Genomic DNA, 27,190 nt, shown 5'->3' on the forward strand with positions numbered 1-27,190 from the left:
CTGGCACCTTGGTTTTGGACCTCCCGCCCTCAGAACTCTGAGAAATACATTTCTGTTTATTGTGCCATTTTGTTATGGTCACCCTAGCAAACTAATACAGACCCCAAAGGCAAGTCCAGAAGAAAAGAATAGGGGATGGAGATAGGAGAGGCATTTGACTTTGATCGAGTTCCGTGAAAGCTGTATGAAAGAAGGGTAGGCATTTAAGTTGATTTAAAATGCAATAAAATACTTGCTGACCCTCCCTGTAGGGCTTCTCTTCACAGAAGCCCCGTGTTTGAGAGCGGCAGTCTTGGCCATGAGACTTGCATTTGCCAATAGAATGTGAGCAGAAGTGAGAGAGGTAGACTCAAGCGGTGGCCCATCGCTGAGTTCTTTGTTACAAGATGAGCAGTATCAGGAGAGTAAGGAAAAGATGCTCCTTCACCCAGAGTCCTGGGCAGAAGGCAATGTGGAGCATAACTAGAGCTGTTGGGTGGTAGACATTGTTTCACAAGCCAATGAGATTTTGAGGGCTTAATTGCTACCTGACTTAGCTTAAGCTAACAGATACAAAATTGATGAGTGATGTGGCTGTTAAGCAAAGCTCATGAGCTAATTTTTCAGTCATCTTTACTTAGGTTGTATCAGGAACATTGAATTAACTTACAGGTAACATGCATCATGGGGTCAAATGGGAAACTGAATTTTCCAGAAAAAGAGAGTACGGGCTAATGGGAGGATTTAAAATTAGGGACAGATTTAAAATTTCCTTCACATGAAGGAAAAATGGAAGGAACTGAGGAAACTTAGTCTGAAAAAAGAGAAGATAAGGAACAAAATTCTGTAGAAAATGCACTGTACCCATTCTAGGGAGCTGGGGTAGGGGGAGTTCCCAAGGGCTTTTGCTGGAAACATTGGTGAAGGAAATTTTCACTATTTATATTTAAATTCAAGTTATATTAAATATTAAATACTTATTAAAAGGAAGAATTTCCTAGCCTTTAGAACTATTTCTTAAAGGAATCTCCTTATTAGAGGTGTTTAACCAGATGCTGCTGATATCTTGTCAGAAATAGCGAGGAGGGAATTGGTTGTTGGTGGTGATGTGGTGGGGGCCAAGGGTGGAGTGTTGGACTGGGCCAGTGGTTTTCAAACATTTTTAGTAACGTAACAAATCTTATAAGGAACCCTTAACATAATAGTGGTATATTTAGTAGTCTAAATTTATTTTTTGTAGTCAAATTAACAACATTTAATTTGTATAAAGTCAATCCCCATAATGGTGAGACTCTTCTGATGAACATAAAAATTGAATTGAGGATGTTTACTCACCAACTGTTGTCAAGTAGCCTGTTTTTGCACACACTGTGCTTAGCACTGGGGAAGGGGGCAGGGCTCCCCTGGAATTTATACCACAATAGAAGAGCCAGACTATCAGCAATTAAACCAACAAGCAGGATAATTTTAGGCAGTCATAAGGGCTCTGAAGAAAAATAACACAATGTGGTGGAGAGTAGGTGGCTGGGTGTAGACACAGTAGAGTGAGTGGTCTGGAAGGATCTCTCTCAGGAACTAACATTTGACCCGACACCTGAGTGACAAGGAGGATTCCCAAGAAGAACATTCCAGGCAGAGGGAATGGCAGAAGAAAGACCAGCGTGGAAATGAATGCAAAGTGGTTGAGTACTAGAGTGACGGGTGTGCTCTGTGATGGCAGAACAAGAGGGAGAGAGAGGTGGGCGAGGCACAGATCATGGAGGACCTTCCATGCCAGTTCTGCTCAAACTATCCATGGTGAAGAACTTAAAAATAATTAAAAAAAATTTTAAGCCACAGGCCAACATGCAATCCAACGTGATTAGTCTGTAGCTTATGCTACCGGATCATGTCCATGCAAGTTTGACAACCCCCTAACTACACTCCTCTTCAATGAGATGAGTCCATTGATCGTGTGCTTAAACATTGTGCCAATGCCTAGTTGGCCGTGAGAGTTTCTAAATGCTGATCTCAATTTCTCTCCTTATTGTATTTATTCTGATGTAGACCAGGAACACGTGTTTGTGGATCTGTGGCCCTCGCTTTGATAAGTGCATGGGAAAGACCTTGGATTTTACTCGAAGTGCACTGGGAAGCATATTCAGGGGAGGAGGGAAAAAGAAGAATCAAGGAGCACTAATGGGATTGTGGTGGTGCTCCTTACTAAGATGAAGAAAACTAATGGAGAAGAAATTTGGAGCAAAACTTTACTTTGAAATGTTAATTGGGAAATGTCTAGATCTCCAAGTGAGAGGTCAAGTAGGAAGTTAGATATATGAGTCTGGGGCTCACAGCTGAGCTCAGGGCCAGAGTTATAATTTGGGGGAGTCATGAGAGCCTACATTTAAAGCCACAGACCTGGTGAGTTATCTAGCAAGCATTGTTATGAAAGAAAAGCAATCCTAAGAGCTAGGCCTGGGGGCATTCTGACATGAGAGTTCTTGACTCTGTCAGTGACATTATCCAAGAACGTCAAATCTGATAATTACAGAACCAGGGCCTCACAACACATAGAATGGGATCCAAAAGTGGCACAAGGTTGGCATGAACTGGATCAGTAGGTACACATGAATGAATGGGCTCCAAAATACCCTCCCAACTCTGAGATATTGCAATTCTGGTATTATTTAAGTTTCATAGCCATGACATACTGGGTTGAAGAGTGGCCTCTGAGAAATTATGTTCATAGCCTAGAATCTGTGAATGTGACCTTGTTCGATAAGAGGGTCTTTACAGAGGTAACTGACTTACGAATGTCAGGATGAGACCATTATGGGTTATCCAGCTGGGCTCTACATCTGATGGCAAGTGTCCTAATAGGAGACTCACAGAGGAGAGACAGAGATAGAGGAGGAGAGGTCATGTCACTATGAAGAGACTGGAAGGGCTCTGCTTCAACCCAGGGAAAAGGAGCAATGGTGGCAGCCAGTGGTAAGTGGAAGAGGCAAGGAGTCTCCCCAACAGCCTTCAGAGGGAGTGCAGCCCCCAGATTGATTTTGCACTTCTGCCCTCAGAATTACGAGAGGATTAATTTCTGTTATTTTAAGCCACTCAGTTTATGGTGATTGAGGAAATGAACCCACATCGAATCTTTCAGTTGACTCTATTCCAACATTTCTTTTGGAACCATGCTTTATTCTAAGCCTGTGGTTCTCAACAGTGGCCGCACATCAACACGGCTTAGAGAACCTACTACAAATCCTGGCCTGGCCACACTCTCAGAGATTTTGCCTCTGTGGGCTTGGGTCTCGGCTGGCAGGAGCACAGAGATGAGAACTGCCATTTAATGAGTCACGACAACTTAATATCATGGGGATGACACAGATGTGCATGGGGGAGGAACATCTATACAAACATTTTTTTAACCTTAGGAATTTTCTTTGCAACGTTCTGTCTTTATGCCCAAATATATTCTTGGAAACGGTCTGAAGCACGTCGGCTGTCTACACAGACTCTAATGGCGCTGAGTCAGTCCTGTTTCCACCACGAAGGGGTAAACGGATGCTCTAACAGTAGCCGTCGCTACTGACCAGGACACTCCCCGCGCTGCCCCCAGAAGCACTGGGTGGGGGGCATTGTGTTCTAAACTGAAGCCTGACAACGCTTAACTTTAACATGAATCAAAAGATGTCACTCACAAGACCTTGCTCCCAGTTGTCCCACCGCCTTCCTTACAATCGGACGATTGTAATTTTGAACTTCTGGTGGCATGCCACTTTGGATAATTAAAAAAAATCTACGGCCTCAATGTGCTGAATAGGAGAATAGTACGTTCTCGTTTGGAGGGAAGAGGGCCCTTAATTGTGGAACAAAGCAATTCCTTGTACGTCAGCCCTAAATAAATGTTTCTTTATTTCTGAAGTTGTGTGACCTCCTGTAGTGGTCTTTCTAGCACGTCAGGGAGCAGTCAGGAGTGAATTGTGGTTAGCAATGCATGCTTGTCTGTAAAGGCCTTTTAATAACAACGAGGAGCTCACTGCGTCTGTTGACTCCCCGGGAAGTCTGAGGTCACAAGCTTGGCTGGGGCACATGAGCCCAGATAATGAAGATGATTTTGCCCTTTTGAAACAAAGCCAGCAACTGTATGTACTTCATTATGCACTGTGGGTCATGTGCTAACAATGAGGGTTTCTCTAATACTAATCCCCCTAATGATGGCTTCTCCCAGCCCTTACAAACCCCACAAGGCCCCGTGGTTTGGCAAGCCAGACAGAATAAAGGCAGCACGGTGTTTGGCTTTTGAACTGAGTTCAAGGCAATTAAAGTTATGGGCTAAGGAGGAAAGGAGGGGTTTAGAAATACCGGTATAATAAGTAGTATGACTGCAGTACCCCGTAAATTAACTCAATTAGACAAAGCCTGATTTAACGGGGGAAAGATGGTGAGAAGCACTACCCTCATTAAATCTGGCTGTTAGAGGCGCTTCTAATGGCATTAAATTTGTTTTAGTTGTTTGAATCACATAAAATAGTCCGTGCGTGTGCTTGCACACACGTGCACTCACGTGGGTTCTGCGATTTTTGCAAGTATTTTTTAAAAAGGAGAGGAATAGAATGCAAAACAAAACAATATTAACTCACCCACCCCCAAAAGCAAAAATCAACCGAACGAACGCTCAAGAGATCAAGAGCGGAAGACCAGGAGAAAGGCAGGGTAGAATCAGGGAGTGGAAAGCAAGAGGGAGTCCTCCTGCAGAGAAAGCCATGAGCCCTCTCGGGTGGGGGCTTGTGCTCGGCTGCCTGGGCTGTGGAATCCTGCCCGGAGCCCGTGCGCAGTTCCCCCGGATCTGCATGACGGTGGACAGCCTGATGACCAAGGAGTGCTGCCCGTCGCTGGGTCTGGAGCCCGACAATGTCTGTGGCTCCCGCGAGGGCCGGGGCCAGTGCACGGAGGTGCAAGCTGACACCAGGCCCTGGAGCGGTCCTTACGTCCTACGGAACCAGGATGACCGAGAAGGTTGGCCAAGGAAGTTCTTCCACCGGACCTGCCGATGCACAGGTGAGGGAGGCGGGCAGACCCGGCCGTGCCCTGAGCCAGGTGGGGAGGCCCCAGCTGGGAAACGAGCCCCTTGTTAGGAAGAGCTGAGACTCTTAAAACTGTTAGACTAGGCTTTAAATGGCCAACCAAGTTTGTTTTTCACAGGCAGCGAACTGAGTCAGGCTGCTGTCTTGGTTATATTTTTCACACCCTCTTGCACATCTAGTTATGGAAACCAAATGAATATTACATGGTTATGTGAACTCATGCCAACATGCCATTGGCTTGTTTGTTGGAGGGGGGAAGCTAACGAGCTCCAGAGTCAGCTTTGAAGCTCAGAGCAAGTCCTTTCAAGATGGATTCGGTGGCCTCCCCTTCTGAAATGGGTTTGCACTTGTGGGGGGTGGGGTGGGTAGCCTTGGCATCTAGAAGACAGGCGTCCAAGGCAGGCGTTCGACGGTCTTAGCCTCAGCGTTTCTCATGTTTGGAACGGGTCTCAGGCAGAGTACATCTTGCTAGTTAAGGTTAGGGCTGGGTTGTCACTTTGCCACAGTCGGAGGGCTGTGTGGTGGGACAGAGTTCCTGCGAGCTGGGGAGGGAGAGTCCTAAGATAACCATGGTTTTTTCTGCTCTTGCCTGGTTTGGATGTGGGCATTTCGACATTTGCTTGGTGTCCCTCTTTCAGACTTTGGTCTCTCTTATGACTCATTTCTTTGAAATCTCTGTGCATTTCTTATGCCTCCAGCTCTTCTGAGCCTTCTCAAATCCTCTCCAGTAGCGCCTGTGTTCAGCGGCTATGCACAGCGGTGATAAACACTCAAAGGCTGGCAGGGCATTTGAAGCACAGAAAACACATGCGGCAACTTTAGCAAAGCCCTTGGCCGCTGTTCTACGGCAGCCAGCTGCATACCAAGTTTTCCTTTTTAAATTAATATTATTATTATTTTTTTGCTTTTGTTCTCATGTGATGCCGGCACATAGGGAATGCAGGTGATTAGGCTGTGTAGGGATATTAAAAGGTAAACTAAGGAAATGTACAAAGGACTGTGATGTCGATATAGGGATGTTAGTTTTTGTGAACTTGTAAAAAATTCTGACCATATAATCGTTTTGTGGTCATATTGTTAATTCTGAGACTCAAAGGAACTGTTAGTTTTGTGTTGGGTATTCGTTGTGACAAATCCTGAACATATACTATCCATTTTCTTTCTTTCTTTCTTTTTTTTTTTTAAAGATTTTATTTTTATTTATTTGAAGAGAGAGAGACAGCCTTCGAGAGAGGGAACACAAGCAGGAGGAATGGGAGAGGAAGAAGCAGGCTCCCAGCGGAAGAGCCCGACATGGGGCTCGATCCCAGAACGCCGGGATCACGCCCTGAGCCCAAGGCAGACGCTTAACGACTGCGCCACCCAGGCGCCCCTATCCATTTTCTTTCTGAGCTAATTGAACATTTTCTTCTAGAGATATTATCTCATGGATTCTCCTGGCTTTTGTCTGAGTACCAGCAGGTTTCATATTACCTGTGTAATTGAAACCACTCTACGCAGTAACTTCTTTGTCTATGACTCAAAAATTCTTCTAGAACTTAGCCAAATCAATGATAGAGTGCTACCACTTACAACGGTTGAGCATCTCCATTTATGGAATCCTGGGGCAGAAGCTATTAAAAAATCAGTTGTGACTCTTACCTCTTCTTATCATCATCTACTTAATATTTTTGACCTGGTTAGCAAGTTTGTTTGGTTTTCTTTTGTTTTTCAAAGGTGAAGATGAAGAGAACAGAGAATGGTAGAATAGAGGGATCATTATAATCTCCCTTTCCAGAAGGCAGCCCTATAAATATTCCTCCAGAAGTGACAGGATGTTAGGGTCACAGTGACCTACTTCCTTACCTAAAAAGGGATTCCCTGCTCTGAGGAGGATGGACATACACCTAGGAGGCAATGGGTCAGAAAGAGGGTTTGGCCTGTGAGTCCAGACTGTTAAAGACATCACATGTCTGTAGGCCAGTTCAAGGAACAGAGCTTTCTCCGTGTCTATGGTTTCCATTGCCAGCCATTGTCAAGGCCATGGCTGCTCCTGAGACCAACTGCCAGCCTATGGCTCTCCTCCCCTCCTCCATGATTTGATCTGTGTAGACTCATTCAGGACCATCGCTCTTTCCATACCAACTCTGGATGGCTCCACTTATATTGGCTAAATGGTCTTATTCTTTGAGTCTCAGGGCATCAGACCAAGTCCTAGTGGCTGAGCTGGAAACCAAATTATTATAAACAGTAATCACCATTCTGTGATGTGTCATGTGTCCCAAAGGAAGACATAGGACCTTCATTCAGCTTATTCTCCCCCAAAGAGTGAGTTGATTGTCTCCCAAGGGTAGCTTTTCATGGTTTGGGAAGCAGTCTTCAGAATTTAAACCTGATCCCAAAACCTAAATGCAAAAGCCCTCCTCTCTGTTATCCTCACAATTTTTTTGCGAATAGGGTTCCTAGGATTCTTCAAGGTCACCCAAAATTTATTAAGGAAGAGATGTAGTTTAGCTTCTGGAAACCAGACTATTGATGACCCTGAACTTTGTTAGTGCAATGGAAAAATAAATAGGCCATTTATCTATCCATGGACATTTAGATTGTTTCTGCATCTTGGCTCTTGGGAATAGTGCTGCCATAAACATGGGAATGCTAATATCTCTATGAGATCCTGATTTCAGTTCTTTTGGACAAATATCCAGAAGTGGAATTGCTGGATCATATGGTCATTCTATTTTTAATTTTTGAGGAAGATCCATATTGTGTTTTTCCATAGTGGCTGTGTCATTTTGCAATTCCACCAACAGTGCACAAGGGTTCCAGTTTCTCCACATTTGAGCCAAGTGGTATATACATCTAACTGCATACTATTCAGCCTTAAAGAAAAGGAGGAAATCGTACAGTATGTGACAACATGGATGAACCTAAGCGGCATTATACTAAGGAGATACGTCAGTCACAGAGAGACAAATAGGGCAGGATTCTACTTATATGAACTGAAATCAAATTCATAGAATTGAAGAGTGGAATGCTAGTTACCAGGGGCCAGGGGAGTGAGACAGAGAGAGTTAGTAATCAGTGCACAGAAAGTTTCAGTTAGGCAAGATGAATGAGCTCACAAGAGCTAATGTACAACATTGCACCTAGAGTCAACGATAATGTCTTGTACACTTGAAAATGTGTTAAGGGGATAGATCTCATGTTAAGTGTTCCAACTACAATAAAATAAAATAAAATAAATAAAATAAAATAAAATAAAATAATAAAATAAAATAAAATAAAATAAAATAAAATAACTCTATAGTCTTCATGAGCTTGAAGTGGTAAAAGATATTAGCCTAACAAAGAGAAATAAAAACAAACTCTGGAAGGGAAACCCCCCCAATTGATGTGCTCAAATCCTCTGGAGAGAACTTCTCTATTCTCTGGGGGGATAAAATTGAAACCCTAAACCTACCGACCTTAATTGTCATGAAGAGCTGAATTTCAGGAGACTTTGGCATTAGCTCTTCGCCTTTTACGTCTGACTTGCCAACTGGCGTTTCTGAGAACATACCAGTTGCAGCTGTGTTTTTGGACTTTTGGAAAACGTGCAGACCACATAGTTTTTGAACAGTTGTCAGAGAACTTCTTGTTTGTACAAGTGACTAAGTGCCTCCATTTTTCCAATCTCTGAAATGGGGATAATGATGAAACCGCACTTGTAAAATCTTTTTGAGCTCTGTAGATGAAAGGCTCTCTGTGAGTATAAAGTATTGTTATTAAAATAATAGAATCTCTAATTAAAAGGAATAGGCTATTTAGAGCTCCCTGTAAATTCACTAATCGGTGGTCTTCAGGCTTATTTAGTCTAATAGCTTTCTGAGGTTGAGCTGGTGCAGTTCATGTAGGAACGTGCCCGGCTTGATCGTTCTCACTCCCTTTTCCATTGCTGTCCAAGTCCTAAGTACGTTTATGACCTTGTCTTTTTAAATTTAAATTTTTGCCCAAGGACATACTCAATAGTAGATAGATCGGTATCTCGGGATCCTTTAGTTTTCTTTCTCTCTCCATTTTCCAGTAAGAAAATGCCATCTCTTCTAAGAGGCCCATCTTGTATTTTTTGGTGCTGTTATTGGTAGATTACGGGAATAAATGAACTCAGGTTAAGTTGATGAAGGGAACCAGCAGGGAATCTAAATTAGAGAAACAAGCATTTGTGTGCTGGGCTTCCATGTTGTGGCACTTTTCCGTTGTCAGCAGCATTTTCATGAATTCTTTGGACCATGTTTAGAAGCTCCAAAGATAAAAGGGGCCTGACTGCAGAGCTTTTGGACAGATCCCGGAAAAGGGATTATTTTACATTTCTGGGTCATAGGTGAGCTCACATGCAGACAAATGCTTTCTTTTTTTTAAATTTATTGGGGTATAATCGATATAGGATATTATCTTAGTTTCAGATGTGCAACACAGACGTCCGACATTGTATACGCCGCGTAGAAGTTCCTACCCGATAACGTTGACTATATTCCTCATGTCGTCCATTACGTCCCCACGACTTATGTATTTTGTAACTTGAAGTTCGTACTTCTTAATCCCCTTCCCCCATTTTGCCTCCTTCCCCACCCCAATTCTTTCTTCTTGGTCCTTCTACGTTGCTTTTCAGGGGCAAATAAAAGAAATGTCTTTGCTCAACGTAATTATGGAGCAGCTCTGGTCTTCTGAGTCAGAATTAATCATTTTGTCTTTTGTCTTCTGTGGTGCTTGGTTTATTCCTCTGTTTTCACTTTTCCCCACGGTTAGACTTGGTGTCGGGGGCTCATTGCACACACGGCCTTCATCTCCTGGATGAAGACACTGTGCCTTATGTCTACCTGTATCTCCTAGCACCTCATGCCTTTTATTCCAGCATTCATGGATTCATTTATCACCCACCCGACTGACGTTATTTAGCACCAGTGATGCTAGGCCCTTCAGGTCCAAAGGGGGGGGCACACAATATGATTTTTAAGGTGTCCACAGTATAGTGGATGAGGAAGACAGCATGAAAACAAATACAATACTGCTTCTAAGTGGTATCTAGTAATAATAACAGCACTTAACATAGGGCTGACTAGGTACCAGACACTATTCTAAGTGCTTAATATACTAACCTGCTTATTTTCCATAAGAACTCTGTGAAGTAGAATTCTTATCCCATTATGACGGATTTGGAGACGTGAAGTTCAGGGTTATAAAGCATGGCAACTTCTCTGAACATAACAAGCGGGAGCACAGAGGGAGGCGGGCTGAGTTTTGACTGCCCTTTACGCAGTAGGTGTTAATAAATTATCTGTTGAATAAACAGATGAGGGAGATAATTAGTTATCGATCATTTTGTTTCTAGCAATCAAAAATAATTGTGGTAAAGGAAGTGAAGGAATATTAAAAGTCATGGCATAAGTTATGAATTACTCAATTTCAACAAAATTCAGAGACAAGTTTTATGCATTTAAATGTAGAAATGTGGGGCGCCTGGGTGGCACAGCGGTTAAGCGTCTGCCTTCGGCTCAGGGCGTGATCCCGGCGTTATGGGATCGAGCCCCACATCAGGCTCCTCCGCTATGAGCCTGCTTCTTCCTCTCCCACTCCCCCTGCTTGTGTTCCCTCTCTCGCTGGCTGTCTCTATCTCTGTCGAATAAATAAAATCTTAAAAAAAAAATAAATGTAGAAATGTATTAAGTCGCTTATGATAAAATTGAGGTGTGCTATTCTTCAGCATTTTGAAAGAGAGACTCACTCTCTTAATGCAAAGCTGCAGCTTTATAACCACCTCCAGTCATCTGGCTCTAGGTAAATGGCTGGAAGTTTGGGTATTTAGTATTCTTTGGATGTAGTTTTTCATTCGCTCTTCAAAAAATATTCTATTCCTGTAAAAACTGCCAGAGAAGATGATATGTTTTAATCAAAGGTGCTTTGAAACAGAGATGCAATTTTAGCAGGTTCCCTGGGGGAAAATAACTCTGGATTTGATGTATAGTATCTGGTACTATAGTAGTTGCTCAATAAATATTTATAAATAATTTGTACTTAATAGTTTCACTCTAGTAATCAATGTAAATTTTAATGTTTAACTGAAACTATTCCAAACATGTTTCAGTCTTGGGACTAGCAGAATTTTTTCCTTTTAAGTATTTTTTACTTACATTCTCATCGGGTGTTAAAACACAGTCAGCTGCAGATAACTGAGCTGTGTGAGGATAGTTAGGATATTTTATATGTTTTGTTTTTTTTTAAGATTTTATTTATTTATTTATTTGACGAGATAGAGACAGCCAGCGAGAGAGGGAACACAAGCAGGGGGAGTGGGAGAGGAAGAAGCAGGCTCCTAGCGGAGGAGCCTGATGTGGGGCTCGATCCCATAATGACGGGATCACGCGCTGAGCCGAAGGCAGACGCTTAACCGCTGTGCCACCCAGGCGCCCCAGGATATTTTATATGTTATGAGGAGCATAGAACCCAAATAAATTACCTTAAGAAAAATTCTTCCTACTCATGATATGTTTAATGACATTTTCTTTAACCATCACAAAAATCCACTGGGTTAATAGAAAAGGAGGCCTGTGCATTTTTGTTTACATAATACAAATGCTAATCATTTTGTTTCATGCTATTGTAAAATTTTCTTTGTCTGTAGAAATTCAAATAATCCTCTCTCTACTATGGTCACAGTATTTTTTGCTTACCTCTGCTTTGGTATTTACAGTTTATCAAAACTATTTACAGGGCCTGTTTTTCCTTCTAATCCACAAGGTTAGGGAGAAAGAGGCAGAAGGAATTTTATGTTTCTTGCATTATCTACCACATGCTTTACACTTCTTTGTTTTTAGTTAATTTTTCAAAAAAAATTTTCAGCTGTATCGAGGTATGACTACACATGAAAGTGTACGATTTTTAAAGTGCACAAGTGACTTGGTTTTATATTTCTTTTATTCATTCAACAAATATTCATTTTGTATAAGGCCAAGCACAGGCCTAGGCAGTAAGATAACTACCTTCCACTTGCCTGTATCTGAGACAAGTAGATAATTACTGTTGGTGTGATAAATCCAACGGAGGGGGCATATGAGGTGCCCGGAGAGCTCAGGGTAGGGGCATCTGACCTTGTCAGAGTCAAGGATGACCTTGTAGACCACCCATCGTGAGGCTGAAAACAGGAGTAGGTAACCCGGGCAAAGAGCATTTAAGGAGATGATGAGGGAAAAGTGCTATGGGCTGAAGTGAGAGCCAGTAAGAAGGTCTGGAAGGAGGTGGAGGGGGAGGGGAAGGCAGGGGAGGGAGGCAGGGGAGTAGGAGAGGAGTACAGGTAGGGAAAGGAGGAGAGAAGGGGGAGGAGGATGGGGAAGGGGGAGGGAGGAAGGGACAAGGGGTTAGGGGAGGAGGAGGAGGAAGAGGGGGAAGCAGGAAGGAGGAAGGGAGGAGGGGAGGAGGGGGAGGGGAAGAGAGCAGAGTTGGTCTCCCCCATTAATGCTTTATGTAACCCCTCTAATCCTCTGGGAGATGAGCATTACTATCCCCTTTTGCTTCAACTTTTTGCTCCGATAATATTTAAATGTTTACTCTTTAATTTATCACCACCTAGGGAATGAGGTGCGGGTCATACCAAAAGTAGTAATCAAGACTAAAAAGGGAAAAGTCCAGGACAAGCTGAAATAATTTGCACTTTAGATGCTAATCAGGAAGATGCTTGGTTCCTTTGACCGGTACTCCTTCCCTGGGTTGATAAAGCAGGGACATTTGTGCCAGAGCCGAGGAGCCCTGCAGTGATTTGCACTTCGTGATACCGTGGCAGCTAATTCACCTTTATGACCCGCCAGCCTCCATTGATTTTTTATCTTACCTCTGTCTCCTTTGCGAAATAAACCAGCTTTTGTAATGTTAGATTTCACCTAAATTCCCGGAAATCAGCTTATTTATTTCGGTTCCACTTTGAGCTGGGTGTATATTCTCTTACTTCTCTAAATCAGTGAACCCCTCCCTCTGTGTGGGTCCTGTTGCACGTGCCACAGGATAGCAGGGCTCAGCAGCATGGCCAGCCAAGAATGCTGTGCAGCCAGGGGGTGGGGGTGGAGGGAGGAAAGAGAAACTTGTTCTCCCCCAGTTCTGGAAGCCTGAAGTCCCAGGCCGAGGTGTCCGCGGGTTTGGATGCTTCTGAGCCCCCTCTTTTGCTTTCTCGGTGGCTGTCTTCTCCCTTGGTCTTTTCACCGTCTTTCCCCTGTGACTGCTAGTGTCCAAATTTCCTCCTCTTGAAAGGACACCAGTCATATTGGATTGGGGGACCACCTAATGACCCCATTTTTAACTTCGTTACCTCTTTGAAGACCTCAGCTCCCAATACAGTCATATACTGAGGAACTGGGGGTTAGACTTCAACACATGAATTTTGAAGGGACGCGGTCCACCCATGACAGCTTGTGATACCTTTCATATTGTGTCTTTGCTGGGAGTATTTCTAAGGAACTCTAGTACTCTGTTCACTCGGAAATGCCAACATTTCAAGAGGAGAATAAGGGAAGGAAAGTTGCTTTCTTTGCCTTCTTGTAAACACCTTCATCTTCTCCTCCATTCTATCCCAGAATTCAAATTCAGACACGTCTTCCAAGTTACATACACTGACTCCCTCTTCCATCTCCCCCTCCCTTTTTTTTTCTTTTATACATAAACTAGGACATTTCGCGGGCTACAACTGTGGAGGCTGCAAGTTTGGCTGGACCGGCCACGACTGCAATCAGAGGAAAGCCCCGGTTATCCGGAAAAATATCCATTCGTTGACTGCTCAGGAGAGGGAGCAGTTCCTGGACGCCTTAGACCTGGCCAAGAACACGACACACCCCGACTACGTGATCACCACCCAGCACTGGCTCGGCCTGCTGGGGCCCAACGGGACCCAGCCCCAGATCGCCAACTGCAGCATTTATGATTTCTTTGTGTGGCTTCATTACTACTCCGTTAGAGATACATTATTAGGTGGGCTTTTTCCTTAGCCGAGGGTATATTATTATCGTTTGGGGCCGTGGGGGGATGGGTGCAGAAGTAATTTCGGGCAAGTTAATTAACAAGAGAGCAACCCCAGGAAGGGTTAGGCTTATGAAGTCGGAGGTTTATCAAATGCCGCCGAAAGCTGGGATGGAGCACTTTCTACCCGTAAGCTGGGATGGAGCACTTTCTACCCGTAAGCTGGGATGGAGCACTTTCTACCCGTACATGGGCTGACATTTGGGGATATGTTTTCTCCTGTCGTTGGCATTTTGGGTTCAAAGTCTAAACTCTGCTCTATGAAGCTATTAATCTTCAAAGGTAAGAGTTGGTGAAGCGGAGGCAAATTCCTTTTGATTCCAGAAGAAAACATGTAGCCCTTCCTGACATTTCCCCTCAGATTAGAGGAATTAACCGAACACGTGCTAGAGCACATGAAACTTCTTGGTGCAGAATTAGAGTGTTTGTGTGGAGAGCGTATCTCGTTAAACCCGCCTGGGTTAGTCTGTAGACTTCTGGGTCCTCATTCACGGAGCCTGTAACATGGTGCAATGCTGCCGGGATCCTCAGGTTTGTTCGGAGTTGGATTGTCAAGGAAGAGCATGAGCTGCTCCGGCGATGGAGAGTTCCTCCTGAATTAGCCCTTTGAACCCTTACAGTGGATGCCTGGGAAAATGGTGCCCTGCCCTTTCTAGATTCTGCACATCGGGGCCTGTGTAAGACTGAGAATGGGAGTTGTTTGTTAAGAACTTCATTAATCTAGGGGCGCCTGGGTGGCACAGTGGTTAAGCGTCTGCCTTGGGCTCAGGGCGTGATCCCGGCGTTATGGGATCGAGCCCCACATCAGGCTCCTCCGCTATGAGCCTGCTTCTTCTTCTCCCACTCCCCCTGCTTGTGTTCCCTCTCTCGCTGGCTGTCTCTATCTCTGTCAAATAAATAAATAAAATCTTAAAAAAAAAAAAAAGAACTTCATTAATCTAGTAGGACTAGCTACACCCTTGGATATTTCTCAGCCAGTGAATACACCGACGTCCGCTCGCTCTAGGGGGATGTGAGTCCGTTCCTGGTTCTACTCTGCGTATGGCTGTACCTCTTATCCCCACCTTTGGGGCCCCTTGTTGGGGTCAGGGTGAATGAAGACGTCAAGCTCCCTTTGAATAGTCAGATTCTCATTGGAATTGTCTGTCCTTGTGTTTATCACTGGCTCCCCCTTGCTTGGTCTCACCCCATCAGTTCATTTGGGGAACATTAAGCTTTGTTCTGAATTAAAACATTTAAAAAGGTCTGCGTAGCCCTCAGCGAGTGATAGCATGTCTTTCCTCAGCGTGAGTCCTTAAAAATCGTGCCTCTCCGCTAAGCATCTGTCTTTCTTTCTCGATAGATAAGGGGGCTCTTCTGGCTATAAACCTTTACAGTTTTCCTGTCATCACTTGGAGGAATTTTTGCTTTATGAGAGGGTTGTATCCCAAGAGGGAAAGAAGACTATAGTTTCTGGTCATACCTAGGAATTAAATTTATATTCGTGTCTGTTCAGCTCTCTGAAGTTATTATAGGTACTTTGAAAGAGAACTAAAGTTAGCTAAAGTTTCTACATAACCATCAAAAGCTTTTACGAAAGGGGAAGAAGGATGGAATGGGCAGTAAGGGGGTCATTAAATTGCCCAGAGCTTTTCACTGAAATTGGCGGTTCCAGTGGCCAGCCAAATTGGTTTGAATGTATTTTTCTCTCTTCTAGTCCTGGCGACCATGCTTGTCAGCTGGTGGTTGTAACTGATGGATGGGGGAGGCAAAATCCATGGAAGTTCTTTTTGGTGACATAAATGCCTGAATTAGGACGATGAGCCGTCCAAGTTACTTTATTATTAATTAATCCCTCCCTTGTAAATGAGTGCATTTGTAGGGAGTAGGTTAGAAAATGTCTTTGGAAAATACATTTCATTGAGGTCCTAATGATCTAATCCTTCCGATACTCTTATTTCATCTTAATAAAATGTTACTTAAAAATTAAATATTTGACCCGGACTCTCAAAGCTGAAATGACCTGAATGTGTCTGGATCTCTGTTGACAATCAAACTTCCGAGAGATGGAGAATTTACTCTAGAAATGCTAGTTTGCTTCTGAAATTGTTTTGTTGTTGCTGTTGTTGCTTTCAGAGCGATAAATGACAAAAACAATTTTTTTTTTTTCAATTAGAACAGCATGGTCTTACTGGCTCTGCAGACACATTCCACTGGGGTAAGGATTCTTATTAAAAAAAATTCTATTCCATGAGTTTTAATATGTTTCCCAATTGCTTTAGGACCAGGGCGCCCATACAAGGCCATCGACTTCTCACACCAAGGACCTGCCTTCGTGACCTGGCATCGGTACCATTTGCTGTGGCTGGAAAGGGATCTCCAGGTTGGTTGAAACTATGCATTCGGTATTTTTAATTTTGCGTTTGGTCAAGACCCATCTCAGTCTTTGCTTTATATGCTTTCTTGTTGTATTTGATATTATGAGTTAAATAACTAGGTACGCCCTTTGCTTTTAGCAACTCATCGGCAATGAGTCCTTTGCTTTGCCCTACTGGAACTTTGCCACTGGGAGGAACGACTGTGACGTGTGTACGGACCAGCTGCTTGGGGCAGCAAGACAAGATGATCCAACTCTAATTAGTCAGAACTCAAGATTCTCCAGCTGGGAAATCGTCTGTGATAGGTAATGATGGTGTACCTGCAATGGAAATCCAGAGACCATATTTTCCTCCGTCTGAGAGATGGAGAGGCACTTTGTATTTCTGTTTCTAATGCAGGCTGGGTTCTTTTTACATGTTTCTGAAATTGGTTTTCCTGAGGGAAGTGGGATTTCAAAAAAAATCTGAGCACTTTTATTTAAAAAAAGCAGAGGTCTGGAAATCACACTTGTGAATCGAATGGGCTTGGTTATCATTTCTAGATCAACTGTTTTAAAAGTAGAAGTAGTTTCTGCATTCAACCAAACATTTCTTAAGTACCGATCCTATTCCAAGCAGTGTAATACTACTGAGAATACAAGGACGAATACAATAGAGCTTCCCTTTTGGATATCGTTTTATATTTACAAAGGCAGATTGCTCGTAAACAAATTACAACACGATGTGAAAAGTATCATGATAGATGTTAAGTGCAAAGCCAAGGAGAGCGTCGGGGGAAGTCTCTAAGAGGCAGAGGCGCAGTCCTCAAGCAGATGGAGGGGAGGGTGGTGAGTGTGTCCTAGATGAAGGGAACACCATGTATGAAACTGGACAAGTCTCTGGAAACAGTCCGGTATGGCTGGACCATAGGGTGATGGTGAGCTGAGAGGGGCAGGGAAATGGGGCAGGGGAGAATGATCTCTGAGGTACTGAGGAACATATCATAAGCAAATGGGCAGCCTGCAGCCCATGGAGAATCCTGTCCTCAGTGATTCCTTACATTTGTTTCTTTTTTCCGGTACACGTCTCAAAAAAAGATTCCCCAAGAGGCTCTTCCGCCTTCCTTTATTATTTATTTATTTAGTTTTTAATGGTTTTATTTATTTATTTGCGAGAGAGAGCACAAGCAGGGGGAGGGGCAGGGGGAGAGGGAGAAGCAGGCTCCTGGCTGAGCAGGGAGCCCAATGTGGGGCTCGATCCCAGGACCCCGGGATCATGACCTGAGCCAAAGGCAGCCGCTCAACCTATAGAGGCACCCAGGCACCCCCTCCCTTCCTTTATTTATCTGTTTCCTCCAAATCCGCCTGTTTTTAACCCAAAGGCTCTAGCTCCCCTGCCCCGAGTCTTTGTTGAGTTTCCTTGAACGCACCCCTAGTCTGGGTGTGTATGTGTTTGTGGGGGTGTAGGCCAGTCTAGCAGGAATTCCCTCTCCTGCACCCCAGGCTTTTCCTACAGCCTTCTGGACAGTGCTCTCCAGCATGCTGGCGTGGGTAACTGCAATAAGATTTTATCATGACTAAGATTTTGATTGGTTTGCTTGGCCCAAAGTTATGATACTTATCCAAATTAAAACATGCCATTTTTACTCTCCTTACAACCCTTAGCCTAGATGACTACAACCGCCGGGTCACCCTCTGTAATGGGACCTACGAAGGTCTCTTAAGAAGAAATCAAGTGGGACTAAACAGTGAGAAATTGCCAACTTTAAAAGACATACAAGATTGTCTGTCTCTCAAGAAGTTTGACAGCCCCCCTTTCTTCCAGAACTCGACCTTCAGCTTCAGGTTGGTGCCCTGTTAGATGGCATTTTAAAATACTTTAAGATTTTCACGCCTCTGGCTGTGATGAACTGGAAGGACATCTGGGTGTTGGGAGCCGTGTACAAAGTTGAGTCATGCAGAAGGCTTGACAAGTAAGGGTAACAAAGAATCAGTGTTAGGGAGTCATTGTCCACCCACTACAATGGATAGTGTCGTTTTAATAGTTTCTAACGTAGCTGCTCAAAACCACCATTTGTATTTCTTTTTTTTTAATATATTTTTTTAAATTTATTTATTCGACAGAGATAGAGACAGCCAGCAAGAGAGGGAACACAAGCAGGGGGAGTGGGAGAGGAAGAAGCAGGCTCATAGCAGAAGAGCCTGATGTGGGGCTCGATCCCATAACGCCGGGATCACGCCCTGAGCCGAAGGCAGACGCTTAACCGCTGTGCCACCCAGGCGCCCCCATCTTTTGTATTTCTAATCGTGGCCTGTAAAGGCATAGTGTTCAGAACCAGCGTACTTCATTAAATAAGAGTATTTAAAAAATATTTTCTCATGCTCTTTTTCTTTTCTTTTAAATGTATCAGCCATAGACCTTAATATTGAAGTCTGAGATCTCAGAGGAGTATTACAGACCAAAGGCAACTCAAGTTACAGCACAGCAATGATGTTACAATACTTGAAATTTAAAGGCCAACTAATAATTCTCTCCCCCTAAAAAGACTTTAAGAATTGTGAGAAATAAGTAAGGAAATAAATAAGATTTTAAACAAAGATGAATGGGGCTCCAAAAAGACACGGTGGATAGATTCATGGTCTTCCCCCAAACCAGAGACTCTCTCTCCTAACTGAGTGTGAATTATATATCTGATGGGTTATTTGGGGCAGAGGTGTGGTAAACTGAAAAATGGAGAGGTTTTGCCAAGTGCAGCCGAGCTCAGAGTCTGCATGGGGTTGGACACAGCTCTCAGGGTAGTGTCAAAGGTCATATAAAGGCTGACATTTAAGATTGTTTGAAAAGGAGTATCTGTTTACTTTTCACGGTAGTAAAAATGCTATTGACATGGAGCGCAATCTTTACAGATTTGAGTTAAGGGAGTGGTTATCGAAGTGTGGGGCCCAGACCACTGCAATTGGCATCGCTTGGGAGCTGGTTAGAAACACAGACTGTAAAGACCCGGCCCACACTTCCTGATCAGAAACTCTGAGACTGGGGCACGAAATACTTGTTTCTTTCCAGTGATTCCCATGTATGCTCAAATTTGAGGATCACTTAGTTAGGATAAGGACAATTTGCATTTCCTAAAAATGGGGAGGAGAAGAAGACAAGGATGAGAGGAATTTGGGGATACATTTAGAAAGCTGAATATATTACAGTCAACCTGGAGGTCTATTTGGTTGAGAAATGGGAATATAAGATTATATGTTAATTCAGAAAATATTTCTGATCACAGACCCTGTGCTGGGCATGGTACTGAGCTCGGGCAATAAAAATCTGGAGAAAACACAGTCTGTGTCCTCTAGGACTTCCTAGTCTGGCATGGGAGACAGATAGGAAGGTAAAGAATTGTCATACGGTATATAAAAACCCACCTGAGCCGGTGCAGAAGTAGCATTGATTAAGAGTTCCCTCCCTTGATAGAAGATCGTCATTAAACGTTGGGACTAATTTGTTAGGACTAATTCGTTGGGACTATTTTTTTTTTTAAGATTTTATTTATTTATTCGACAGAGATAGAGACAGCCAGCAAGAGAGGGAACACAAGCAGGGGGAGTGGGAGAGGAAGAAGCAGGGTCCCAGCGGAGGAGCCTGATGTGGGGCTCGATCCCATAACGCCGGGATCACGCCCTGAGCCCAAGGCAGACGCTTAAGCACTGTGCCACCCAGGCGCTCCTGTTGGGACTAATTTAATTAGCTATGACAGAGCTTCCCATGTCCCTACCCCATCGCAAGTCAGAAGACTGATATTTAGGCTAGAAACAATAAAAAGAGACCTTTATCAGTTGTAACTGTTGTCGCTGACATGCTGATTTTCTCTCAGGAATGCCCTGGAAGGCTTTGATAAAGCAAACGGCATCCTGGACTCTCAAGTGATGAGCCTCCATAACTTGGTTCATTCCTTCTTGAACGGGACCAGCGCTTTGCCACATTCTGCTGCCAATGATCCTATTTTTGTGGTACGTTCAAAGGCTCAGAATAGATGAAAAATTTTCTGCGTAAGATGTTGGATTGATTTGCTTTTCAGTAAGATTAAGGTTTGGTGTTTTATTCTCTTTGTGAACAATGGGATGTATTCACATGTTAAATTCATTTTATTCTACGCCCTACAGGTGGTCAGGCAGCATTTAAAAAGTCCCCTTTTCAGAAACCCACGCGTTAGAAATGCTTAGTTTTGGAATGACACCACACGGGAGTTTATAGTCTAGAGGTGGATTCTTAAGTTAGCATAGTGATATTATAAATTATATCATGATTTAGCATAATTTATATAATAAATTAGTATAATGACAATAATTTTTCAATGATAAAATGAGTGACGTTGAACAAGAGTGGTGGAACTACCATGACCCTCGCAGGAAGCCCAGCCACCTGGTACCTTTGGGGCAACACAGGAAGTCCACTCTATTGATGTTTGGTCCTGGCTCCCTCATTCACAAAGCGTTCTGCCTAAAAATGAGCTCTTCCTGCTGTCGTAATAGCACTGTGTCCACTTTGGACTGAATCTTCCACCGAACACACTTGTCAGAAGACAGTGTGGACCTCCCTGGGTGTATAAGAACCGGTTCTTTCATTCCTTCTGTGTCTACTCGCTAATCAATGGAGGTGTACCAGAATCCGGTCTTTACTTGCTTTCATGGTTAATATGACCTAGTAACAAGCTTACTTGTTGGACTATGGCCAACACCCACCCCCAAATGCAGGAGGCTGCCTATGTGTAAGAGAACCTGGTAGTGCTGAACAGAAAAATTGGTTTGGGTCAGTTTGCAAACTTGCAGGTATATTCAGTTATTTCTTTTTTGTTTGCATATGAGTAGATTCTACTCTAATTTAGGATAAAAACTAATTTACTGACTTAAATAACTGGGAAACTGAGGAGTGCTGCTGGCTTCAGGTATTGTTGAATCTGGGGTCTCAAATGACATCAGCTCTGTCTCTGTCTTCATAAACAATCTCTTTCCATGTGCTAACTGAGCTAGCCATTGGCAGCCACAAATATACACGCTACCAGCTTAGCACGTGGGGCAGGGACCAGAAGCAGCCGTGTTACCACCGTAGCGCACAGTCCCAGGATTGGCCAGCTCTGGATTACCTGCCCTCCATGAACCAATCAGTGTGGCAAGGGGAATGAGGTATTCTGATTGGCCAGAGTAAGTTCACGTGTTCACCCTGGTTTTCCCGGCATGTGAGTGAGCCCTGCACACACTGCTACAGGGAGCTTCCTGCAGGAAAGAAGGTTTGTGTTAGTCAGAAGAGGGATGGAGCGTGGGGAAAGGAGTGCTGGACAGAAAAAAAATGACAAATGCCTTCAATTAATACAAAAACCGTATTTGATGTCCCTTAATTTATTAACTGGCTTCGTATCTCTAAGAGGAAATACAGCCAGTACAGAGAGAGCGGTTGCTGACTATGAAGGAACCTTACAGTTCTTTAAAATTCTAAGCGTGAGGAACTAACTCCCTTGCTATGTTTGAGCCTGATTTCTGTCTCCCTTTAAAACAAAAGGAAAAACAGAAAGAAACTCGACAGTGGGATTGTAAATGTTAGAATCCCAAGCTACAGTAGTTTTAAAATCTGCTCACCAAGGGGGCTCTCTGGAGACTAACAAAACAGGGAAGGTGCAGGTCGGGGCCATGTTATCCCCGCGGTCCTTGGTCAGCGCCCTCCAGCGGAAGACCGCAAGGAACACTGGTGGCGAACACGTGGTTGCATGATCGCGTAAGACCAAGGATGGTGTATCCCTTGTTGTTGGGACACCCTGGGAAACCGTCTAGTGGCTCAGGTGCTAGAAAAGAATGGAAGGATTTGGGCTTGTGCTAGCTGATTTGGGGAGGGGCTAACGAGGCAGGGCTTTGCTCTGGATTGGATGCTGTCAGGAAGCAGGGGCAATTCTATGATGAGTACCCCCCAATAATTCTTAGTAATTGGTGGAGAAGTGGGAGTCGCTTATATTAGCCGGGAAAGGGCTGATGTTCATGTTAGGTATTGTATGGTTTGGAAAAGGTTCAAGTTTTGTCTACATTCAGAGACAATCATGGAGTTGTCTCGTTTTTGTCCTGATCCATCGCGGTCACGGAGAGACCTTGTTTGATGTTGATGTTCCATGATTGTTTATGCCCAGCAGCACACCAAGGCCTCCTTGATAGTGCCAGATCCTCTCCAGGATGTCTGGGGCTGTATTTTTCCCCCTGAAGTACAGCTCACCAGAGCTGGCTTAGAGCCTTTGGACTTCTTAAACATTTGTATTCCAGCTGCTAAACCCCTACCCTGTCTCAGCTTTACAGATACTTAACTTGCTACCCACTATTTTAACCCTCTGCCATCAGGGTTGTGTGTCTTGGATGGATGGTTTCAGAGCAATTCAAAGAAGAAATTTCACCACTGGTCGTTTTTTATTTTGCCAGCATTTTGAATTTAAATTATTATCTAGGATAGATTGTATTGTAGCAAACAAACACTTTATGGGGTTTTTTCCCCCAGAATTTTTCCTCACCTTAATGTTAATTTTAGTAGTGTATCTTAGTCTGCTTAGGTTGCCATAACAAAAATAAAATAGACTATTAAACAACAGAAATTTATATCTCACAGTGCTGGAGGCTGAAAGTCCAAGATCAAGGTTTGAGTGACGTGGTTCCTAGGGAAAGCTCTCTTCCTGGCTTACAGACCAGGCCTTCTTGGTGGTGGGTTCTTACCCAGTGGAGAGAGAGGCAATGAGCTCTCTGGGGTTTCTTCTTCTTCTTCTTCTTCTTCTTCTTTTTTTTTTTTAAAGATTTTATTTATTTGAGAGAGAGAGAGAGAGAGAGAGAGACAGCCAGTGAGAGAGGGAACACAAACAGGGGGAGTGGGAGAGGAAGAAGCAGGCTGCCAGTGGAACATGGAGCCCGATGCGGGGCTCGATCCCACGGACCTGGGATCACGCCCTGAGCCGAAGGCAGACACTTAATGACTGAGCCACCCAGGCGCCCCTGGGGTTTCTTCTTATAAGAGCACTAGTCCTATCATCTCAGGGCCCCACACATATGAACTTATTTAACCCTAATTACCTGTTTTAGGCCCCATCTCTGAATACAGTCATATTGGGGGTTAGGGTTTCAACACATGAATTTGAGGGGGCCGTAATTCTGTCCATACCATCAGTTTAGAGCAGTTTGTTTTTCTGGACTTCTGGGAGGCCACATGGCATAGTCAAAAGAACACTGGATTACAAGTCAAATAACTCTTTTATTTAGTCCTGAATTGTGCAGTCTTGGGAGGCTCATTGAACCGTGTGAAGCCTCTGTTTCCCCCTCTGCAAAGTGCAGGTCACAGGGCTTGATCTGGTGCTGGAGGGGAGTGGTGTGCTCATTAATGCAACACTTAATAGACTAGAATAATACGAAGCTGCTTTAGAAACTGCCAAGGACAATACAAAAATTATCATAAGACAACAACGTGTTTTATGGTAGTCGCTGGGAAAGAATTAGAGAAATATATGTCGGCTTTGAATTTCCAAGCCTTAATTAAGGTTTCTTATCTTGTTCTCCATGGCAGACAGTTGGGCCCTAAGGCAATTTTACTGACAAGACATACTGAGGTATTTCAAAGGTGATTTATTATTTTTACTCCACTCAGGGTACAAAAAAAGGAGATATGAAGAGGGAGGTAAAGGTAGAGCTCACGATGCTCTAAGCTTGCCTGGTGGTGTGAAGGTCTGGGTAGCTCTCTGGATTCCCAGGTGGATGAACGCCTGGCAGAGGTGAGCTGTGGGAAATCAAGAGATGGAGCAGTTGATGAGCGAGTCCTTTTTTCTAGAAAGCGTTTCTTTCCTCATATTTGTATAACAAAACGTGAAGGAGTTGTCAGAAATGTGGACTCTTGATCCCAACTCCAACAAGGTGGGGGCTTCCGTGCAAGCTCTCCACAGCCATCTTAGCTCTTCTGTAGGATGCTTGCCTTATTCATTGCTTCTAACTTGGTATTTCACATCATTTTTCTGGCTGTTGTCTCAGCCATCAGCTTATGCCAAGCAGTTTTTGTGTTTCCCTTCTCTGCTATATGTCTTTACATCTATTTATCTATACTATATTTCTCTAAATCGGTTTTTACAAAACATACATTTTCAACTATATAATTTATACACACAGTCCATATTCGTGAGAAAAAATGTCACAGTACTCCTTATCCAGTACTCCAAAATATTATGAATAGAACAGCAGAATCTTCTGGCAAATTAAGGATTATACGTCTCCACACAACCTTTCTCTCCTGCTAAAGGAAATAAGGGTGATGCTAGTAACTTGCTTTTCAACATCCTAAGTTTCAAGATTGTTACATCTTATCTCCTTCTTTGGAGGATGCCCATTCCGTGGGTAGGGCTTGGCAACACTTTTCTGTGAGTGGCCAGATAGCGTGTGTTTTACCCTTTACAGGCCAAGTGATCTCTGTTGCAACTACTCAACCCTGCCACTGTAGCGGGAGAGCAGCCATAGACAATACATCTATGAGTGAGTGTGGTATTTTAATAAAACTTTATTTAAAAAACAGGTGGTGAGGGGCGCCTGGGTGGCACAGGGGGCACCTGGGTGGCACAGCGGTTAAACGTCTGCCTTCGGCTCAGGGCATGATCCCAGCGTTCTGGGATCGAGCCCCACATCAGGCTCCTCTGCTATGAGCCTGCTTCTTCCTCTCCTACTCCCCCTGCCTGTGTTCCCTCTCTCTGGCTGTCTCTATCGCTGTCGAATAAATAAATAAAATCTTTAAAAAAAAAAAAAAAACAAGTGGTGAGGGGCCTCTCGGTGGCTCAGTTGGTTAAGTGTCCGACTCTTGATTTTGGCTCAGGTCACGCTCTCAGGGTCATGAGACTGAGCCCTGCATTGGTCTCTGAGCTGAGGGTGGCACCCGCTTGGGATTCTCTCCACCCCCATGCTCTCTCATGCTGTCTCTCTAAAAAAAGAGAGAGAGGGAGAAAAAAAAAGATAAAAAACAGGTGGTGAGCTCTGTTTGGCCCACAGGCTTTAGCGTGCCAACTCCTGCTCTAAGGAATTAATGTCGCTTCTCTGCAGTATTTTTTCTCTATCAGTCAGATTTCTCTTCCTGCTCTAGGAGAGCCCACATCATGACTTTATGGATGAGGAATTCTGGAACTTACACGTAGTTCAAAATACTAGATGTGTAATCATCCTTGTCTTCATTACTTTTAGTACCTTTAGTATTTAAAATTTTATTCTTCTTTGGTATAAGTTATCATGTGCATATAAATAGACAAAAAGCCACAGGCTTTTTTTTTTTTTTTGCAGGCACGCAGTGCTTTGGTACTAGTTCCAGAACTCATATTACTTTAGGCTATTTACAGACTTTCGTGTTGAAGCCAATTCAGGCTTAAATAGTTCTCGCACATATTGAGATCCAGGTTAAAGCATTTCAATTAAAAGAGTGATAGCAAGGCAATTTATGCAAATATATTGCTTACAACATTTATTAAAATTATTTTCGTGAAATCTCTTCAAGCAAGAGAGGTACAAAGTTGTGTATGATCACAATACTGAGTAAAAGGTATAATGTTAAAATACAAGAAAAACTCTAACACCAGTCTCTGAAGTTCTAATAATTCATAGGGTAATTGAAGGAAATGCACACATTTATCATGGAAAATACAATTAGGTCACGGAAATGCTGAGTAGTGCTGTCTTCAGTATTGAATTTTGGTATAATCTAGGGGGGAAAAAAAGGAAAAACCAATAGACCCTAAAGTTAAACAGTTGAGTTAACTGCCAGTAAAGAAACTATGTTAGAGACTGAATATTTTCTTCCCAATTTCAAAGCAACTGTTCATGGACTGTGTTTGGATGTTATCCTTTTAGAAAGGTACATTCGGCAAGTTCTAATTCTCTCAATTCCTAAGTGACTGGGGCATTCATAGGTTGCATGGCTAACACTCACTGCACAGCTCATGTGTCTGTTACCTTATACACTGAAATTCTACATGAATAGAATGTACACATAGTCTCATCATCATTTGTATTTCTTTTTTTTTTTTTAAAGATTTTATTTATTTATCCGACAGAGATAGAGACAGCCAGCGAGAGAGGGAACACAAGCAGGGGGAGTGGGAGAGGAAGAAGCAGGCTCATAGCGGAGGAGCCTGATGTGGGGCTCGATCCCAGAACACTGGGATCACGCCCCGAGCTGAAGGCAGCCGCTTAACCGCTGTGCCACCCAGGCGCCCCCATCATTTATATTTCTTAACAGTGACTAACAGTTGGGTAAGATAGCTCCATTAATTTAGGGAAAAAAAGCAAGAAAAGAGAAAATGAGTTTCTAAAAACAAGAATCTAATGGACTACATGAAGTTAATCCCCTTCTGACTCTACTGTTCTAGGCTGTAATAAAATTAGTAAAATTAATAAGTCATAATAACAAGTGTAAAATACTTGTGGGTTGGTATGAGTTTAGTTAAAAAATTTAAAAAGAAGAATATAGGACATTGCTTCTCTCTCCCCAAGAGTGAAGCACTTAAAAATGGATCCATTTTATTCATCTTTCTTACAAAAGAAAAAGCCTATCAATTGGTTAAGCATTCGACTCTTGATTTTGGCTCAGGTCACAGTCTCAGGTTGTGGGATCGAGACCTGCCTCAGGCTCCTTGCTCAGCGGGGAATCTGCTAGAGATTTGTTCTCTCTCTCTAATCTTTCCCCCCACCCCCAAATAAATGAATCTTAAAAAAAAGAGAAAAAGCATAATTAGGCTAATACCTTGAGTATTTAAATTAACATTGT

General features: G+C 43.3%; 1 protein-coding gene across 1 annotated transcript in view; it reads left to right on the forward strand.

Moving 5' to 3' along the window:
- The first annotated feature begins 4,472 nt into the window (after positions 1–4,472).
- The window catches only part of DCT (dopachrome tautomerase), a 32,014-nt gene continuing 9,296 nt past the window's right edge, over positions 4,473–27,190 (forward strand). The window contains exons 1-6 of the mRNA XM_026492894.4: positions 4,473–5,016; positions 13,710–14,009; positions 16,319–16,419; positions 16,553–16,719; positions 18,058–18,237; positions 20,259–20,394. Coding sequence (XP_026348679.3) covers positions 4,572–5,016; positions 13,710–14,009; positions 16,319–16,419; positions 16,553–16,719; positions 18,058–18,237; positions 20,259–20,394 — 1,329 coding nt within the window. The 5' untranslated portion in view covers positions 4,473–4,571. The remainder of the gene's footprint in view (positions 5,017–13,709; positions 14,010–16,318; positions 16,420–16,552; positions 16,720–18,057; positions 18,238–20,258; positions 20,395–27,190) is intronic.

The sequence above is a fragment of the Ursus arctos genome, unplaced genomic scaffold, assembly GCF_023065955.2.
Source record: "Ursus arctos isolate Adak ecotype North America unplaced genomic scaffold, UrsArc2.0 scaffold_10, whole genome shotgun sequence".
In the NCBI taxonomy this organism is placed as follows: domain Eukaryota; kingdom Metazoa; phylum Chordata; class Mammalia; order Carnivora; family Ursidae; genus Ursus; species Ursus arctos.